Raw genomic sequence first — 17316 nt, forward strand, 5'->3', positions numbered from 1 at the left:
TCTAATTCTATGTCATACTGCTATATGTTGTTTTATTTTGTTAATTTGATACATTAACAGTCTATATACAATTTTGCAAAGTTTTACCTTTATTATTAACTGAAGTGATAACAATTTTTTTAGTTTTTTAACTTAAATTACTCATTATCCTTTTCTCATTGTTATAAATGTCCTATCTGTGTATTTTTCCATTCACAGATTCTTATAATATGGATAACAATGGAATCCCCATATAGTTTACTTCTTTATTCATTTTGTGTTGTTTTCAATGGCCTGCACCTGTTCTAGTTACATTATTTTATAATACAACATACAGAAATTGGGTAACAAATTAAACTTTTTAATGTTCATTTATCTCATACTTTATTTCATGTAAGTCTGAAATGCATACAAAGTTAATGTTAATTTAATGTAATTAAAAATAAATTTGTATGTTTAATATCTGTGTTTATTAACCTAAGTCAGTTCTCAATGTGGTAAGCCCTTACTATGATAGTCAAGTATATGTATACGTTAAAGTAAAATTTTTGAACAGTCATGTTGAAAGCTAAAAGCCAATTGTCATTATAAACTTGTTACCAGAGTCGGCACTAGGTGGATACAATGTGTGACCATCACACAAGTACTAAGGCACAACAATTTTAAAAGGCAGCAAAATTTGCCTGATTTTTCCTGCATTTTAGTCTGATAATACATATTTTTATATTGTTTTTTTTTCAAAAATTAAAAATAAAAATTCAAATTCAAATAAATTTAAAAGAAAATCTAGATAGACGTTTATCAACCTTTTATATCTTAAAATTTGGATGAAAGTTGTCAGGTGTAGGTCATTAAGTATAGACACCAAATCTGTAACCCAGCTACCAAGAATCCCATGATGCCATCACAAAAATTACAGGTGAACCAATTGCATCAAAAATCACAAATTTCGATTTTCTATGTTCAATTATAATTTGGTATGATGTCTTGTTTGAAGTCAATATATGCACAATAAACAACTTCAATCTCTTTTAATAAATATTTCAGAAAGCTTAGAATTGCTAGAACAAACAATTAATTTTTTGTAGGAAAACTGTAACCAAAACAAATTTGATTCAATTGTTAAAGAAGCAAAAAACTTGCTGAACAAAAATCATTTTAAATGTGGAAAATGAGTTTGATTTTCCCACACAAACTTTGGGATAACAACAGAAAAGAAAGAGGTTTTTTGATGATGAAAATGTCAAAGAAAATTTAAGCCAGATCCAGAAGTACAAAAAAGAAGTTTTTGGTAAAATGTTCAATTGTGTTCTGACTTCTTTGGAAGAACAATTTAAAACATTTCAAACTGGTATTGAACATTTCAAATTTTTGTTCAACATACAAAATATTTCTTTTATGTCAGATGAAGATTTAGAGACATCTTGTGAGAATTTAGAAAAAAAGTTAACAGATGAAAATAAACAAGACATTTCTGGAGAAGAATTAAAGTTAAAACTGAAATCCCTTGCATCCCAGCTCAATGAAGATATGGATGCAGAGAAATGTTTGAATTTTATTTACAAAAACAATTTGAATGAAATTTACATAAATATATCTACTGCATTAAGAATCATGCTAACATGGCCCATTACATTTGCTGATGTGGAATGAAGCTTTTTGAAGCTTAAAATAATTAAAAACTATTTAAGATCGACGTGAAGAACTTAACAACTTGATGATGATTTCGATTGAAAGTGCTGTTGCTAACAACTTAAACAATGAAGATTTGCAATTGAATTTTGCAACAGTGAAAGCTCAAAAAGTTAAATTTTCAATATAATTTTTTCCTGGTTTTTTGTACTAAATTTAAATTAAAAATTAACTTTATATTTTTTAAATTAATTTTTATTTTCTTATAAATTATCACTGAATATAAAAGTTAAACGAACTCTCAAAATTTGTAGAACCAGCACTGCTTGTTATAGTATACTTTTTTACCATTTTGGTACATTATCTATAAGTTTGCATTCAAAATTCAACTGTTACTTTCTTAGAAAAAATTTCCTCTAAAAAACATACCTCTTTTTATTTAATCCCCAAAAAGAACACCCTTTTCCCCAAGTATCATTACTGGAGCAAACAGTTTCAAAACTTTTCTTTTGTACACTTGGGCATGTAATTAAAACTATATTTAGTGTGTGGCATTCATTCTCACAGTGCATAGTGCATGCAACACTCACTTTCTTGTCAAATTGATGATGAATAACAAGCAACAAATGTTTCACTAGGTTCATAACTAGTGATGAATTTTAGTTTCTTTATCACACACTCTGATTGAAAAAACCAATCAAAACAATAACAACATGATAGCATTCTTGCCAAAAAAAAACAAAATTTCATATATCATCTGTACAAAAGCAGATAGCTATGGTTTTTTGAGAGATGGAGGAAATCTTGACCAACAAGTGGTTTCCTACTGGAAAGCAAAATATACTTCATGCTGGAAAGCATCAACAGCAAAACATACTATGAAATCCTCAAACTCCTTCATTGCTGAATACAGTTGAAATAAAGAGAAAAATGTGCATATCTTATGCTGTTTTTCATGACACTGCCTGGCTGCATGCAAGCAATTGCACAGTAGCGTATTTAGAATATCTCAGCTTCACTATTTTACCCCATTCCACATATTCTTCTGATTTGGCCTTGTCCAACTATGCCCTCCTCAGCAAACTGAAGGAAACTTTTCATGGACAAAAGTTTTCAACAAGTGATAAATTACAGTGCTACTCACAAGTGTGTTCAACATAACTTAAGAAACGGTTTGCTGCTGCCATCAAAAAGCTACCAGAGATCTGACAATGGTGTGTGATATAAGTGAACAGTATGCCAAGCAATCTATGATATAATTTCATACTTATCATAGTTCAACACACAAGTACTCAATCATTTTTAAAGTGTTTGATACAAGAGATGCTTATAGAACCAGTTGGTTCTGAGAACTTTGCTAAGAGTGATTAGTTCTTTTTCTTTTGTGTAGGTTCTTATGAGTTATAATTATCAAGTGTTTTTAATTTGTTTTCATACAGTCATTTAATTTATTCAATAAACTTTTATTATAGGCACAAAAACAAAACATTGTTCATCTGTATTGAAATACTATCTATTAAATAGAAGAAATAATAACTTAAATTTCACTGGAAAACCTAATCAAACAGCACAGTTAAATTATAAAAACATAATATTACCATAATTTCCTGCAAACAACCTGCAAGTTACCTGTACTTGAAAAATCACAATGAAACTTGAAAAATCAATTTGAAAATGAATACAGGTTATAGTAACAATGCAAGTTATCTGATGATAACTTGTATTGTTGTAATTGTAATTTAATATCATCATATATTAAATTACAATTATGAATTTATCCAACAGCTTGAGTTTTGTCTAAACTTATCAAGAGAGTCTTTAAAAATGTAAAAAATTTTTATATGCCACTGCCCCACATATTCCCTTGCCATAGTGCTTTTTTCTGAAACTACTGGTACTAGACATATGCATGTCTTACTTTTAGTTTCCTCTCATTTTCTATATGTCAATCTGCATTTTAATTGATATAATTAGTACTCCTATATGAACTTCTGTCTTAAAAGCCAATAGGTTTTTAGTAATTTCTCCTTTCCACATAATCTCAGAATGATCAGTATTACAACATTTTGGAACAATTACAATGCTAAATGTAATTTTTAAAATACTTTGTTTTTATAACATATGTGATGTCCCATTTGTATTTGAGCTGTTATATATACTGTTCAAAATACATCAACCCTAATGATGATCCTCTTGGGAAGGTTGAAAATGTTAGCTATAGTGTAATTAAAGTAATGTTTATTTGCTGATTTATGAAAAGTTGTTCTATAAATTCATATCAGTATTTAATCAGTTTCTTTAGTAAACATGATTTTAAGAAAAAGTAATTAATTATTTCTTCAGCTGTGTTCCCCATTCTCTGCGCTCTCAAATTTTCCAGAAATTCGGCTACAGATTATTAAATAATGTTTAATTATTACACCTTTGTGTCCTTTTTATCTTAATTTAAATTTAATTTGTATACTAGTACTTTTTATATATTAACAGGACTTATTATACTGGAAAATATGGATGCAGATATTTAGTCTTACAGATCAAAAATAATGTTTTTTATTTAGTTCACCTGAACACACACACTTTAAACTTGTGTAAACAAATTAAATTTAAATTAAGAAAAAGTAATTTAATAACAGAAAATAAATAATATTAGCAGATGGAAACTTGAACTCATAATAATAAGATCTTCACCTATAACCAAAATACCCAGTCTACTTTGAAACACCAGTCCATTAATGGTCATGTCAGTATCTTCCTATATCGTTTCCTTATCCAAGAATATATAGCCATTATTCAATTTACTTGAATGCACTAACAGGAAACATCTTGATCAGCATGACCCAATGCAACTCTTAACATTTATGTAAATTTTTAATGTTTTATTTGTAGTGTGACAGTTTTATTAGTTTATACTCTTGGTATGTATTGGTGTATAGTGTACAGAATGGATCAAAATAAATAGAGTAGGTAGTACGAGGGCTGTTCGGAACGTTCGCAGCCTTGCCTATATGCGGCGCTGCGATCAATTTAATTTTTGGTGGGAATTATTCAGACATCTTTGCTAAAGATACAATACCAATTTCCGCTTGATTTGTCGTAAAGTTTTGCCACGATCGCTTAGCAGATAGTTAGTGTGCAAGTGCTTTGTCAACAATGGAGAAGATGGAGACTCGTGCGGTCATAAAATACCTGACAAAAAAAGGGTTGACCCCATCTCAAATCAAAGCTGACATGGATGAAGTTTTGGGAGAGTCTGCTCCTTCGTACACCACTGTGAAAAAATGGACAGCCCTTTTTAAATCTGGCAGAGAGAGTGTGGAAGATGACTTTTGCAGTGGACGGCCGTGAACTGCTGTCACTGAAGAAAATATTGACAAAGTTGACGATTTTGTGTTAGCAGATCGCTGTTTGAAAACGCGTGAGATAGCTGAGACAACAGGCATCTCTGTCGACCGAGTGCACCACATCTTAACCGAAAATTTGGGTATGACGAAGGTCTTAGCAAGGTTGTTGCTGCATCTGCTGACCGCCGAGCAAAATTGTGTTCGCACTTTGATGTCAAAGGAGTGTTTGGACTTCTACCAGAAAAATCCACAGGATTTCTTGTGTTGGTTCGTGACTACTGATGAAATGTGGATCCATTACTACACTCCTGAAACAAAAGAACAGTCGAAGCAGTGGAAACACCACAGTTCACCACCACCAAAGAAGGCAAAGACAGTTCCATCAGCGGGAAAAGTGATAGCTTCGGTTTTTTGGGATGCTAAAAGCATCATCTTTATTGACTACCTAGAAAGAGGAAAGACCATCAATGCTGTCTATTACTGTGAACTTTTGGAAAAACTGAAGAAAGAAATTGAAGAAAAGAGGCAACACCTGAAGAAGAAAAAGGGTTCCGTTCCACCACAATAATGCACCTGCATATTCTGCCAGAATCTCCGAACAAAAGATAAACGAACTTCGCTTCCAATTAGTTCCACATCCACCGTACTCACCTGATTTGGCCCCCTGTGACTTCCACCTTTTTCCAAACCTAAAAAAATTTTTGGCAGGAAAGAGATTCCACTCAAATGACGAAGTCATCTCTGAAGTGAACGAGTATTTTGCACACCTTGACAAATCGACCTATTGTGATGGCATAAAAAAGCTAGAACATTGCTGGAATAAGTGCATTGCTAATAAAGTAAACTATATTAAAAGAGCGCATAAAAACAGGTTTGACTGTATTTTGTTTGTTGTTCTATTTGAGGCCGCAAACTTTCTGAACAGCCCTCGTACTCTACATACTCTATTTTGATGTCAGAAGACAAAGATAAGTTAGATGATCAACAGAATGATATTAGAAGAAATGTTGATGAAGAGAAAAAAAACAAGGATAAAGTAGAGTTTGACACTGATATATAACAAAATGATAATGATGAAGCTGCCATTCCTTCACATAATGGAAGTTACTACAGAGGCTTTCCTCTGTAGTAATGGTAGAAATGGAAGAAGATAGAACAATTATAGTCTTTTTTTTTAATCAAAAATTGCAATATTTTTTCTGTTTTAAAATTATTTCTTTATGAGCACTGATTGTTCCATGTTTTTCAAAATGTTTTCAACTTTTGAGAAACTTGTAAAAATTGTGCTTAACTTTAACATATCTCAAATATTATTCAAAAATAAAATAACATTGTAAAAGTAAACACACATATTTATTAAATTACATAACAGAGTGAAAAATAATATCTGAAAAACAAAAGCAAAAAAAGTTAAAAAGTTGAGATGAAAAAATATTTAAATTGCAAGTCAGTGATCCACTGAGACTGTATTAAGTTATCAAATGGATGCAAACGCTCCAGGGTTAAAAAATATTAAAGAAATTGTAAGGTGTTTTATACACAAAGCAAAATAAAAAAAACAGTAAAATTCTTGATATCTATCATACTTCAAACTATAACAATACTAGCCTTCAATATAAAAACAGGAATGTTAAGCATAAATTGTATTCACAACAACTACATCTTTTCATGATATCATATTGGATTTAACATTAGTAATTCTATCTCAAAAGCTGCCATCTGTTTTATCTGAAAGCATGAAATGCTAAATTAGCAAGATTAAGACCAGTTAATTTTAGTAATAACTAATTTAGTAGGGTTTTGCCTGGCTAATTGTTCAGTTAAATTTGTAATGTTCGTGTGTAAGCATAAAACTGCTTTTTTCCTGGAACTTGTCATACAGGAAACCCTTCAGAATTTCAAAAGACAATTTTATGGTTTTTTGAATTGCTGAAAGATTTCCTGTATGATAAGTTCTGGAAAAAAGCAATTTTATGCTTACACATGAACATTACTGATTTATTGTTTGTTTAACTCTCAATTTGCGATTTAATTCACTATATTTAAAAAAGAAATTGTAGCATTTTTTTCTTATGTATATGTAAGTAAAAATTGGATAAAATTTAAATAATTTAACTTTTTATAATACAAAATAAACTTTATTTTTTAAAATAATCACAGTAATTATTAATGAAAAAATATTTTAATATCAAAATCTCCAAAATATTTTTGTTAATAAAGTATTCATACTTCTATAAATATTATCATTATCTATTAATAAAATCAGTGAATTGAGAATAATAAAATAGCACAGCATTATTAACTTTTTTGAAAAGATTCATTATTTTTATAATTTAAAAATAATGAATGTTTTCATTATTTTTAAATAATCATTTTAATGAAGCATTTAAATTTCAAACAGCATACTTGTGATAAAGGTGTTGGAGTCACATTAGAAAATGGTGGATGTACCATATTCTGATGAACTGGTGATGCCTGAGGAGCAACTACTGCAGGAGCAGGAGTGGGAGGCACTGGTGTAGGAGGTGGTGGTGGTTGGAGCATTGCTTGATTTGAAGGAGATGAGCTCGTTGATGTAACAGGAGTTGAAATAATAGCTTGTGAGGAAGAGGTGCATGATAAAGCTGTCAGAGAATGAGGAAGTGATGTCATAGCAACAGATGCTGTTGTTCCAACTCCTGCATCATTTGAATTTACAACTGGAGCAACAGAACAAGTTGATGTTGGAGCTGAATTCTCTGAATTCATGACTATCTCCTCCTAAAATAAATTAATAAATAATATATTAATTATGTATTTACTATATTTACTTCGTAATTATTTTAAATAAACATAAAATGTGAATTGATTATTTTAATACAAACAACAATTCAGTATGAAATAAAAACCAAACAAATAACATCTATTTTATGTCCTTTTTCATGTTATTCTCTTGCTCTCATAGTTTCTATAACAGGTTATTATACAGTAAAACCTCAATTTAACAGATTAATTCAAGCAAGAGGTGTCCATTAAAGTTGAAAATCTATTATATAATGAAGTAAGTTTACTGAATACATAAATAACTAATTTGTTAATTTTTTAACTTATCTGTTTTTATGTATGTAGAAATGCTTGTGTAATTAAAATTATGTTTGTATGAAAAGTTATATTTCACAGAAAAGTTTTCTATATGTATATACTTGTTTATTAGTCTCAGAACTATAGCAAGTATACATCTAAATCAAAATAGGACAGTTTTTAAAAAATACACTTTAATTGTATTTAACTAAACAAACAATGTTCTTAAAAAGAACACAAAATTTAAATTTGACAAAAACACAAAACAAATTTCCTATTTATTTGTCTTTGGATGATGATATATCGAGACATTGTGGTATGAAGTTAAGAACAGTGACTCTTGAATTTAAAAAAAATAAATAAATAACACATTCTGTTAATTTTAAAATGCATTTTATGTGTAATTAAATTAATGTTAATTTTCACATTTTACAGTGGAAACTTTATCCGTTAAATCCAGGTTTTACTGTAATAGTGAAACAGATCAATTATGCATATATATCTGTAAACCATCAACTAATTCTTCTTTCCTCTTTTTACTTTTCATTACATCTTTAAGAGATAATAATTAATTGACCATTTATAAAGAACAGAATTATTCAAAGATGAAGATGAAGATGGCTGCATATAAAGAACAGAATTATACAAAGATGAAGATGGCTGCAAAAAGATAAACACATTTCTTTTCAAATAAATATTGAGTCAGTTGCCTAAATAAAGCAGTCTTTTGTGTGTAATTAGAAAAAATTAAAAGAGGCCAGCATTTGTGAATTTTGTTTCTATGAAAAATATTAATATTTATACTTGAAGGAATAAAAAACAGATTGTTTTTCTTATTTATTGTATTTTTATTCAAGTTTTAAGTTTAAATAATGATCTTTATGTGTTTATTTTACTTGTATCAAATTTACTTTATCAACATACAGATCTTATTATATCAATTTTCAGTAATATAATGAATTCAAATTAACATAGGATAAAAATTTATTTCATAAAACAGCTTCATATCATAATTGTACAAGTAAATGTACACAAAAGGACTCTACACAAACTTCATAGAAATGGGTTTAGGTGGATTTGACTGAATCTGATATTTTGTAGTTTTAGAGATCCTGCTCAAAAGTCTTCAAATTCAAAATTCCATTTTGGAATTTCAAATTGTGTGATTTGAAATGTGAAGCAGGTTTATAAAATAAACTGAAAATGTTTGTTCCACAAACTCCTCCTATTGGAAAATTGTGTATGATGTTCATATTATTACAAGTTATGTATTCCAGTTTTAATTTCGGACTTTAATGGAATTAACATTGGTTGAAAATATTTCAAAGGAAATTAAAAACTTACTTCTTAAATTACAAAAACTGCTTAATTACTTATGACTAATGAATAGGCTTATTACAATTAAATAACTCCACAAAGCCTTCAAAAGCATCAGCACAATAATATATTTAAAACAAATACATTGAGACAAATGTTTTTGATCCAATTAGGATCTGCTTCAGGTCATTAATGTTTGAAAGAATTAGAATGCAGGATGTTCAAATTTAAATATTTGTAAAATTGTTTTCATCTTTGAATTTCGTCCGATGGAGAAAAAATTTTTTTAAAAAATTAAAATAAAGACCAAGTCTGCCCAAAATGGGATCACCTTTTTATTTTGTGTTCCAAGACAAACACTTTTCGGCGACTGACCTTCCTTTTTAGGTTACTTGTCGCCGGAAGGTTATTAAAAAGTCCTTTTAAAACACATAAATGTCCAATTAAAATTACAAAAAATTTCTTAAAAAGGAACAGGTGACTTAAAAAACAGACGTCTTGCTTACATCCATCTTGCCTTTTTTCTGGGTGTCTTGGCTGCTTTTATCCACTAGGAACAAGCGCTGGAAAATGTAGATGAGACAGCTGACCCCTGGCGACGATATTTGTAGAGCTCTACAAATATCGTCGCCAGGGGTCAGCTGTCTCATCTACATTTTCCAGCGCTTGTTCCTAGTGGATAAAAGCAGCCAAGACACCCAGAAAAAAGGCAAGATGGATGTAAGCAAGACGTCTGTTTTTTAAGTCACCTGTTCCTTTTTAAGAAATTTTTTGTAATTTTAATTGGACATTTATGTGTTTTAAAAGGACTTTTTAATAACCTTCCGGCGACAAGTAACCTAAAAAGGAAGGTCAGTCGCCGAAAAGTGTTTGTCTTGGAACACAAAATAAAAAGGTGATCCCATTTTGGGCAGACTTCGGTCTTTATTTTAATTAAATCAGGATGTTCAAATAAATATTTAAAAATTGTCGGAATGGTAAAGCTTTATAACACATATATGGCTGGCGGAACATACATAAGATATACAACACAAGAAAACAGACCACCACCCTAGCAATATATGCTTCTGAAATGGACATAGAAGCTAAACTACAGCAAGCCAGTCTCATTAGATGCTCTCGTCACACGAATCAAATTTTAGAGGTTCTGGAAATTTTCAAAGCCAAACAAAAGGGAGAATGCATCAATTTTAAGGAGGCAAATATCTCACATGCCTGGCAATCCTTTTTTGATAATCCCAGCAACATTTTTAAAAAAATCAATTAATTTGCATATGATTTTAAAATGTATTTCTTAATTTTTGTGTTAATTTTTTATTTTAGTTTTAACATTTAAGTTAACATCTAGAATATCACAAAGCACTCAGCAAAATATACATACGCATACACTTAACACCTTATTCTTGCCGAGAAATATAAATTTATTTAAAACAAACAAACGTTTTCAGCCTGATTCACAGGCCATCTTCAGGTTTAGAATACATTTGAATTAAAAATTCTATCATTAGAACACAAAATTCAAATTCAAAATTAATAAGAAACATTTAAACAAAAAATTAAATAGACAACATAAATACCAATAAAAATAAAACATAAAAATATATAAACATGCAAGAAACGAATATATAAGTATTAATAAATGCAATACTAAGACATTCAATAAAACCGCTATAACTATTGGTTAGAGCCCTTATTAAACTTCCTAACCATGAACTTCCACGCAGAGGGTAGACTTTCTGCGTCCCTCGCATTTAGACAGCCTTCTTGTAATCTACTCCTATAAATCTGCAACTTTTCTGCTGTCAATGCCAAAGATGGAGAAGATAAAGGGTTTATGATGGTCGCCTCATTCCATTTAACTATAGCTCCTGGCGCTTGCGCCATTTGGGACAAAATTGTCTAATGCAACAATTTAGAATTTGTCCCAAAAACAATTTGAATTTGTCCCAAAAAGTCTAATGCAACAATTTTGTCCTAAATGGCGCAAGCGCCAGGAGCTATAGTTAAATGGAATGAGGCGACCATCATAAACCCTTTATCTTCTCCATCTTTGGCATTGACAGCAGAAAAGTTGCAGATTTATAGGAGTAGATTACAAGAAGGCTGTCTAAATGCGAGGGACGCAGAAAGTCTACCCTCTGCGTGGAAGTTCATGGTTAGGAAGTTTAATAAGGGCTCTAACCAATAGTTATAGCGGTTTTATTGAATGTCTTAGTATTGCATTTATTAATACTTATATATTCGTTTCTTGCATGTTTATATATTTTTATGTTTTATTTTTATTGGTATTTATGTTGTCTATTTAATTTTTTGTTTAAATGTTTCTTATTAATTTTGAATTTGAATTTTGTGTTCTAATGATAGAATTTTTAATTCAAATGTATTCTAAACCTGAAGATGGCCTGTGAATCAGGCTGAAAACGTTTGTTTGTTTTAAATAAATTTATATTTCTCGGCAAGAATAAGGTGTTAAGTGTATGCGTATGTTAACATCTAGATTTGATTTTTACTGTATATGTGTCATAAGGCTTTACTGTTCCAACAATTTTAAAACATTTAAATTTGAACGTCCTGCATTCTAATTCTTTCAAACATTAATGACCTGAAGCAGATCCTAATTGGATCGAAAACGTTTGTCTCAACGTATTTATTTTAAATATATTATTGTGCTGGTGCTTTTGAAAGTTTTGTGGAGTTATTTAATTGTTTATAACCAGCTTTGTGAAGATTCAGAGGCTTATTACACTTTTGTGATAAAATAATACAGGCAAGAAGCTTTTTAATATATTACTTCTTAAAGTTTGTATGTGTTTGTTTATTAGAATCTTGAACAATGTTTCTTTTGCTATTCAATTGTTAAAAACCAAATCATTTAATTATTAAATAACAAATTTTTTGCTTAACAGTTATGAGCAAATTGAAGAAAATTCAAAATTTTGGTTTTTTTTCCCCAATTCTTTTCGATAGAATTTAATTAAAATGATTACAACTTTTTAATTCTGAAATAAATCTATTAGTTCCATCTTCAGAAAGTCAAAATACAATAAAATTGAATTTATAAAATAATTAAACACATGAATGAAGGTTAATAGCATATGTATTACAGAATGATTCATCCAACATTTGTGAGGAATTGTGTGCTTACAGAATAGTGCAATAAGTCTTGCTGAATTGAAAGAGATCTCCCCTTTAATGTGGCATTACAGAGATACAATCCTGCCAAACAGAGTTGGAATAAGTTGGAATAACTGGACTGAATATTGGATAATAGATGTTGTCATTGCTTCATAATTAAGACCCCACTGGTTTTCAGAAACTTTAGCAAACAGTTGAAAATGAGTTCAGTCTTGTTTATAGTATATGTAATGTGGTTATCCTACAATAACTTATGACCAAGTTGTACTTCAGATCTTGAAGTAAAACATGGTCATAAGTACAAGAGGACTATATTGTCAACAGATCTTGTTGACAATATAGTCCTCCGCTAGTAAAAGCAGTCAAACTGTTCAAAGTTGACTGCTTTCACTAGCAATTTTTCTCTTATCAAAGTCTGACTAAAGACATAAGTATTGAAGACCAAGACAAAAGTTCAAAAGGATAACTAAAATAAAAATTTTCAATACTTTAAATTGCTACATTATAATCAAAAAACATCACAACTTTATATAACCTGTTCTACCATATTGCACGCTGGCAAGAAAGGTGACAACTCAAAAATGTAGTATTTGAGAAAAATCTACTTAAAGAATATTATAAAACTTATAGTATAAGCTGCTTTTAAATTTCAGGTAAGTATTTATGACAGTAAATTCTATTATATTCTATAGTATAGTAATTATGGATCTGTAGCTCTGCTCTCGTCAAATGTGAGGTGTTATCAGTTAAATGTATATGAGGTCTTTGAGTTATGTCACTTTTCTTGCTTTTCTAATAACTTTGTTATTTTGCGAGATAGCGATCTGATGCTTGTGAATGTTGGGGCACTTTATGTTGTTAAAAAATATGTATGATCTCAAAATTGCCATTTTTTGAGTTGTGTCACTTTTCTTGCCAGTTGCGATATATCCTGCATCTCTAAGGCAGCTGTTAAAAGCACAATAATTGACAATATGCTGTTTAGAAGTTATCATCTCAAGCATTAAAATACTGTTTTATTTCTGTTAATAAATCATTATAAATATACATAAACAACCAAGCCAATAAAAAGGAAACAAGATCATATATTGGCTAATCAATAATTGATTATAATTATTAACTAATAGAATTTTTCTTCTTTAAATATAACACCCAATACTATGAAACATTCTTGTTCTCATCAAGGACAAATTCAAAACAGAAAATCAAGCAACTTCTAAAATATATTTTGATCATTTTTCAGCCTTCTTCAGTCTAACAGTTATAATAAAATTCTGATAAGACTAACAATACTGTTTTTACATTAGAGAACACAATATCAAGGGGGGAAAAAAGCTTTTAACTTATTGAAACATTAAAAATTCATTCTCCATTCTTCAAAATTTTATTCTATCACTACCAATATCTTATTAATTAATTGACCATATTGTAGTCCAATAAGAATCTATCTTTATTATTTGATTAGTAATGTTTATTGGGTTTGGTTTTATATGCAATTCAATATAAATCAATTTATAATAAAAAAAAATCTATCTAAAGTCTTGGATTTACAAAGTTCTATATGTATGTATGTATATATATATATATGTTATGGAAAAAGTGATAAATACGGGCATTATGAATAATAACTAACAAAATTGGGCATTGTAATAAATTTCAATAATTTATCAAATTGACTGGTCATTATGAATACTGCTATCGTCTAGTCAGGCAAAGTGATAATAATATGTTAAGGAGTGATCATCCAAAATACGCTAGCCAATCAGCACTTGTATCTGAATTGCACGTGTATATTGCGTTTAGTACTGAATTTGGTGGCAGTCGTGACTGTTTGTGCTCTCAACAGATTCCTATCGGAGGAGAGCCGCTGGCAGGCCACCGATTGTTTAACATTACTAGTTATTTATTCACAGTAGTTCTTGATCATACGTATCAATAACTAGTATGTATCAATATCTAGTGACGTTAAACAATTGGTGACTTGCTGGCAGCTCCCCTCCGGAAGGAATCCGTCGGAAGCACAAACAGTTGCCACCACTGCCATGATGGTGCACATAGGTAAAATTTTACCATTTAATTAATATAATTAAAAGTTTTAAATAATTACAACTTACTCGTGCCTGTGACCAGTGTGAAAACAATTCAAAATTAACAAACATTTTCTGAAGGCGTCCAGAAAACGTTTGTTAATTTTGAATTGTTTTCACACTGGTCACAGGCACGAGTAAGTTGTAATTATTTAATACATACCCCGGTGTGTATGAAGAAGAGATGTTGATTAGTGATGCCGACTAAGGATTACCGGAAGATAGTGGTAGGCTTAACTAAGGCGCGAGAAAGGCCGGATTTCCTGAACACATGCAAGAGAAATGGAGTGTTCCCAATGGCAATATTCCGCATCCACTTACTGCCAGGCAATGAGAACATAAGGAAGAAAGTCAGATGGATGTGTTTGAACAGGGCCATAAAGAAGACCAAAAAATTAGTATTTTCCAATCTAGCAAAACTAGTACAAATTGAAAACACATTATTCCAACAGGACCCCCTCATTTTGGAAATGGAAAATAATAGAATCATAAACATGGCTGATAGACTTCGAACGAATCTAAGAAAACGTTACAGCAAGAAACTGAATTGGATTTTAAGGTTCCAAATACCTAAAGGCCAGAGACAACATCAATGCCCCTACGTAATATGGGATAATTTGCAAATCCCTGGATTTGTCAAGGATGTTCTAAAGTTTGGGTCAACATTCGCACCGGCACGTCCTAATAGAGAGACCCTTACATCCACGATACCGGATTTAGAGCTATTGATAAGAGGCCTCACCGACATCCAGAAAGAATACTATAGATGGGTAGCCACACTCAAAATTAAAAACAACAGGTATTCCAAAGAAATTCTAGATCTGAAAGAAAATATCAAACGCACAGTTAAATGGGCACGTCTGAACAATGTCACGATCACCAGAGCAGACAAAACCAAGAACATAGTAATCATGAAAAGGGAAACATACGAGAAAGGGCTGCAGGAATACATAGACACAACTCAATGCACTGAGGTTGAAAATAGCTGGGTTGAAAAACTACATTCACGAGTTAAGAGATTATCATGTTCGAAATTGGCCAAGAAGCTAGAACTAAAGAACATCACAATGGATACCCCGGACGTACCCAAGTTATTTGCGTTCACGAAAACGCACAAGGAAGGCCAACAGTTTCGTCCAGTTGTAGATAAAACCAAGGCACCCACCCGTAGGTTGGAGAAAGCGATCCACAACATGATTGTTCCACACATGAGTGGATATCAGTTCACCATCTCTAATCCGGAAGAATTAATCAATCAGTTAAAACAGATCACCTCCCCAGCGTACATAACGGTGTTGGATTTTAAGTCGTTGTATCCTTCCATCAAGATACCACCGTGCTTCTGTGCACTTCGGGACTTCCTGTTTACGAAAGTAAATGACACAGCCCTCCACCAGAATGTATTGGAATAGGCGCACCTCATGTTACGGGTCGGTGTTTCAATTTAAAAATGTAACATACACACAAATACGGGGTGTCCCGATGGGCAGTCCATTGTCCGGGGACCTGTGTGAGTTAGTGGTGAGACAACTAGAATCCAAAACACTCCCGAGATTCATGAACGATATCCTACTATACAGACGGTATGTAGATGACGTCATCATCATATGGAAGACAACACCGAACCTGGCACAATTCGTAGAAAAGATGAATGATAACACGTATGGTCTATCAATTGAAATTGACCAACACAGCGATGCCAATGTGCATTTTTTGGATGTAGACATCAGGATTGACTCACACAGCATCCATACATCAGTGTATCGCAAACAATGTGCAAGCCACACATACATCCCGAGTGACTCGTGCGACCCGATCCAATACAAAATAGCAGCATTTAGATCGTTGGTCAGACGGGCATACACGCACTCATCCACTCAACAAGCACTCAGGAAAGAGTTGAACCACATTGAGAAGATTGCTGATACACACGGCTACCGCAACATTATTCTAAGAATGTCGGAACGCCAAAAAATACGAATGAGCCAAAACACACCCACAATGGCACAAGGTAACAACCAAAGTACGGAGGTGGAGAGAATACCCATCACATATAACCCGACCTTGAAATCCATATACGAGTCTATCGCCAGGAGACGTAAGGTCACCGTTGCTTACAGGAGAGGCCCAACTATATACAGTTTGTTGCGTAACGGAAAGGACCCATCTGACCCGAATAGAATGGCAGGCGTATACCGAATCCTGATAAAGGACAAGAGATTTAATAGGAATCTGATCTACATAGGATCAACGAAACGCTCTATGGAAGTCAGAGTTAAAGAGCACAAGGTGGATATAAGATACAACAGAGCTACCACGTCACTCGCAGTATACGCTTCGGAACCGGGCATCAATGTGGACTTCACGGGAGCCAAGCTAATAACCAAAACGACCCAGATAGAACACCTTAAATGGCTGGAAGCGATAGAGATACATAAAGCGCAAAGTGCAACAACATGCATTAATTCACACGACGAGATAGCTCTTTCGCTTGCTTGGCAAGCTTTATTACAAGAGGATGCCTAAAAATTTATTTGGGTCCGATGACACATGGAGTCACATGACCCCAAGATAAAAAAGAGCACCAAGATTAAAAAAATATGATACAACACGGAACACGACAGTTATAACGCATGCGCCTTGATCATCACGCATTCGAACTATCATCATTCGAATTTGTTCTTATAAATTCAGAACGGCGGTTTCGTTTAAAAAATAGAATCCAGCGGTTTTAACCTGAAGAAGGACACGGAAGGCATCCAGAA

At 31.8% G+C, this 17316-nt stretch overlaps 2 protein-coding genes across 2 annotated transcripts in view; one reads left to right on the forward strand and one right to left on the reverse strand.

The window, feature by feature from the left end:
- Positions 1-17316, reverse strand: part of LOC136982186 (polyhomeotic-like protein 2) — a 161480-nt gene that overhangs the window by 113355 nt on the left and 30809 nt on the right. The window contains exon 2 of the mRNA XM_067278620.1: positions 7359-7712. Within this exon, the coding sequence (XP_067134721.1) occupies positions 7359-7700 (342 nt within the window). The 5' untranslated portion in view covers positions 7701-7712. The remainder of the gene's footprint in view (positions 1-7358; positions 7713-17316) is intronic.
- LOC136982565 (uncharacterized) lies at positions 16199-17077 on the forward strand. The gene has a single exon (XM_067279086.1). It carries the CDS (start codon positions 16199-16201, stop codon positions 17075-17077), a length of 879 nt encoding a protein of 292 aa, XP_067135187.1.

The sequence above is a fragment of the Centruroides vittatus genome, unplaced genomic scaffold (genome assembly GCF_030686945.1).
Source record: "Centruroides vittatus isolate TY-2023 unplaced genomic scaffold, ASM3068694v2 contig_1168, whole genome shotgun sequence".
Taxonomy (NCBI): Eukaryota; Metazoa; Arthropoda; class Arachnida; order Scorpiones; family Buthidae; genus Centruroides; species Centruroides vittatus.

Coding starts and splice junctions, on each gene's coding strand:
- LOC136982565 (XM_067279086.1), top strand. CDS start 16,199: ATGAATGATAACACGTATGGTCTATCAATTGAAATTGACCAACACAGC.